The sequence below is a fragment of the Hylobates moloch genome, unplaced genomic scaffold, assembly GCF_009828535.3.
Source record: "Hylobates moloch isolate HMO894 unplaced genomic scaffold, HMol_V3 SCAFFOLD_3, whole genome shotgun sequence".
NCBI classification, from domain to species: Eukaryota; Metazoa; Chordata; class Mammalia; order Primates; family Hylobatidae; genus Hylobates; species Hylobates moloch.
Window position 1 is genome coordinate 13803394 of NW_026652278.1, and position 3647 is coordinate 13807040.

Below are 3647 nucleotides of genomic sequence, written 5' to 3' on the forward strand. Positions count from 1 at the left end.
ATACTATCAACCTCATTCGGGAACCACTCGAGGAGGCTTAACGTCGTATGAGGTCCATTGAGTCCCAAAGAGAAGTGGTCACATCATTTTTGGTTTTTTTTTTTTTTTTTTTTTTTTTGAGAACGAGTCTCACTCTGTTGCTCAGGCTGGAGTGTAGTGGCGTGATCTCAGCTCATTGCAACATCTGCCTCCCAGGTTCAAGCAATTCTCGTACCTCAGCCTCCCAAGTAGCTGGGATTATAGGTGTATGCCACCACGCCCGGCTAATTTTTGTATTTTTAGTAGAGGCGGGGTTTCACCATGTTTGTCAGGCTGGTCTCGAACTCCTGACCTCAAGTAATCCACCTGCCTCGGCCTCCCAAAGTGCTGGGATTACAGGAATGAGCCACCGCACCCAGCCTGGTTCATTTTTAAAATAGTCTAGTAGGCTTTTTTTTTCCTATTTACATGTTCGAGTTTCTAGAATCAGTGGCATGTCGGCTTGTACTCCCCAAATGAGTTCACCCAGGAATGATGTTGGCAGATTCCCATGGGAATGACTTCAGCCTTCCTCAGCAGGCTAACAGTGGCAAGCACACCAGGGTGTATTTTTGTGCGGCATCGTCAGGCACCAGTATTAAACTCAATACAGTCATGAGAAATTCAGCTCGGGGGCTCTTAAGTCAGCACTTCACTGAGAGTTCCAAGGTCTCAGGCCTTTCTCTTTTCACTTTATTTGGCAAGCAGTTAAATAAATAAATAAAATAAAAATAAAAAATAAAAAAATCCAGCACATCTCCATGCTGTGGGGCTGTGGCCCCTCCCAAGCTTTTTTTAAAAAAAAACAAAAACAAAAACAAAAAAACCCACTGGCACAGCAAGAAGAATCTCCTTCTATCCAGGCTTGAGTGTATCTCATCCCTAACTCCAGAGGCTTCTAGGAACCCAATCCAGGAAGATAAATCTGGTCTGTTTCGTTTGGTGACTCACAACGTGTTAATAAAGATGACCCCAAGGTTCTCAGAGCACATTTCCAACCCCCAGTGACCTAGACTCCAAGGAACACTTTGGCCAGCCTTGGGCAATAGCGGGAGCTGGCTTCCCTGTGCGCTTCCTTTTTTAATTTTTAGAGACAGGGTCTCAACTCTGTTGCCCAGACTGGAGTGCAGCGGGGGGATCACAGCTCACGGCAGCCTCATCTCTTGGACTTAAGCTATCTTCACATCTCAGCCTCCCCGGTAGCTTGTGACTGAAGACGCATGCCACCACCTGGCTAATTTGTTTTTTGTAGAGACAGGGTCTTGCTATGTTGCCCAGGCTGCTCTCAAACTCCTGGCCTCGAGGAATCCTCCTGCCTTGGCCTCCCAAAGTGTTAGAATAACAGGTGTGAGCCATTGCGCCAGGCCCTCTGGGCACTTTTGGACAATCTCAGCCTCTTGGTGAGGCCTGAGGCCAGGTGGGCAGACATGCTACCTAAGTGGCACCTTGGCTGTTGGCTGGGTTGGTCCGAAGGGATGCAGCAGGCATATTCTCATTACCTGAGTTCACAGCCCTGAGTCTTCCCAGGTTCCTGTTGCAATCTGAGACTGAAAGGTGACCAGGACAATTCTCTCATGAGCCGGGCTATTGGAGACGTCACAAAACCCAAAGCAGGCTTGTTAAATGCACCTGTCATTTATTCTAATTGAAACCAGGGACAGACAATCTCCATGATGCCACTGCTTTCAAAGATTTAGAAACCACAAAAACCATTTTGAGTTATATTACTACTTTATTTTCTTTTTTTAAAATGTAGCATTAAAGTCATCCAACATACAGATATTCCTATGGCTCCTGGCACATTTTACTCTCTCTAAAGTTAGGTATTTTAATTATGAGATGAAGAAAATCATCTCATTAAAATGGCAACATTTCTGATAAATGTGTTTCATATTTATGTGATGGGTAATTGACTCCCCATCTACCCCTCCAGTCCAGAGCTACAAAAGACAGCGCACAACCACAGCTAACAGGTGGTAGGTGCCCAAGTAGACAGGGCTGCAGAACAACAAGCAACGCGGTTAAACTTCTGAAACAACAAGCAACTTCTTTATTTGTACAGAGTAAGAATATAGAAGAAAAGCATCATTTTCCTTTTTAGCCCTTTTATTAATGTTTTGCCTCCACCCAAGTTACTGCATACCAAGCAGCTAATAATAAAAACCAACTGACTTAAAGTCTCTGAAATGCATGCAACTTAAAATTCCCTAAAGCACACATCGGTTCTGAGTCTGATTTTTATGGGGCAGAGGCTATGGTGCTGTTGGGTTACCAGGGGTGTCTGTCGTGCTGCTGGGGTTTGAAGTCGCTGCTGCTGTGGCTTCTGGCTGCTGGGTTTCTGTGTGGGGATCTTCTGCATTTCCAGCATTTTTCTTGCCCTTGTCTGCTGCCACGGCACCCATCTCCATGATTGCCTGCAGTGGCTGATCCGCTTCAAGGTTGCTGGGCTGGAGTTCATAGACCTGGACTTGACCTGGGACATCAATGGCTTTCTGTTCAAGTTTTTCCAAGATGGTCTGAACCTTCCTGACACCGTCTCTCCTGGCCTGACGCACATCGGCTCGTCCCTCGGGGTCCACTGAATCCAGGGCCAGCAGCTCTTTGGTCAAATACTCTTCAATCATCAGGTACTTTTTGTCAGTCTTCTTGCCTTCAAAGTTGTCTACAGCCTGCTCCAGCCCCTGCACCTTCTCCAGGATGGCTTCCACTTTCAGCACTCCTGGATGTTTTGGGGGAGCCTCGGCTTCTCCTGGTTTTGGAGGTGTAGCTTCTGCAGGGGCAGTGCTGGGGGCTGCCCTCTCTTCTGTAGCCACATTCTTGGGGGAAGAGGGGACAGCAGAAGGGCCAGGGCTGGGAGAAGGACAAGGAACTGGAGCAGGGGGAACTTTCACCTCTACCTTCTCAGAGGGAGGTGGGGGCTTCTGGGAAACAGGTTTAGAATCCGCCTCTTTGCGGATCACCTGAATTGGGACGTGTCCAGGAGGGAGTTCCGGTACAACTGGGCCTGGCTTACTTTCTGGTTTGTTTTCAGGCTGGGGAACAGGTGCAGTTTCTCGATGGGTCATGGGCTGCTGAAAAAAGGACACAAAAAGATATTTTTAATAACTGACTGAAAGTCACAGAAATTGTTTGTAGCTAGTACAGATTAGAAAGAAAACTGAGAAATGGCTTTTTAAAAAAAGTTTAATAATATAAAAGATTTTCAAAGTCAATCAATGGCTGTTACAAAATAAAAACATGGTATTAATCATGTATGTAACCAAACCATTAGTCAGGCTTCCATTGATCACCCCGGGCTATTTGTCTGTTACCTCTCACTGAATTTCTCTGTAGATGGTATTCTTAACAGCAATGAAAGGAAACCCAATAAAATACTCAAAAATGAAAATAGCTAGCCTGGGCGATATAGTAAGACCCCAACCCTACAAAAAATCTTTAAAAATTAGCCAGGTGTGGGAGCTTGCACTCGTAGTCCCAGCTACTCAGAAGGCTGAGGTGGAAGAATCGCTTGAGCCCAGGAATCCAAGGCTGTAGTGAGCCATGATTATGTCATTGCACTCCAGCCTGAGTGACAGAGTGAGATCCTGTCTCAAAGAAGGGAGGGAGGGAGGGAGGGGAGGGAGGGAGGG

General features: G+C 46.3%; 1 protein-coding gene across 2 annotated transcripts in view; it reads right to left on the minus strand.

The window, feature by feature from the left end:
• Positions 1 to 1730: 1730 nt before the first annotated feature.
• BAG3 (BAG cochaperone 3) overlaps positions 1731 to 3647 on the minus strand; it is a 26147-nt gene continuing 24230 nt past the window's right edge. Inside the window, exon 4 of one of the 2 annotated variants that reach the window (XM_032176382.2) lies at positions 1731 to 3089. In XM_032176382.2, coding sequence (XP_032032273.1) covers positions 2271 to 3089 — 819 coding nt within the window. In that variant the 3' untranslated portion in view covers positions 1731 to 2270. The remainder of the gene's footprint in view (positions 3090 to 3647) is intronic. The other variant, XM_032176389.2, reaches the window with a different exon arrangement.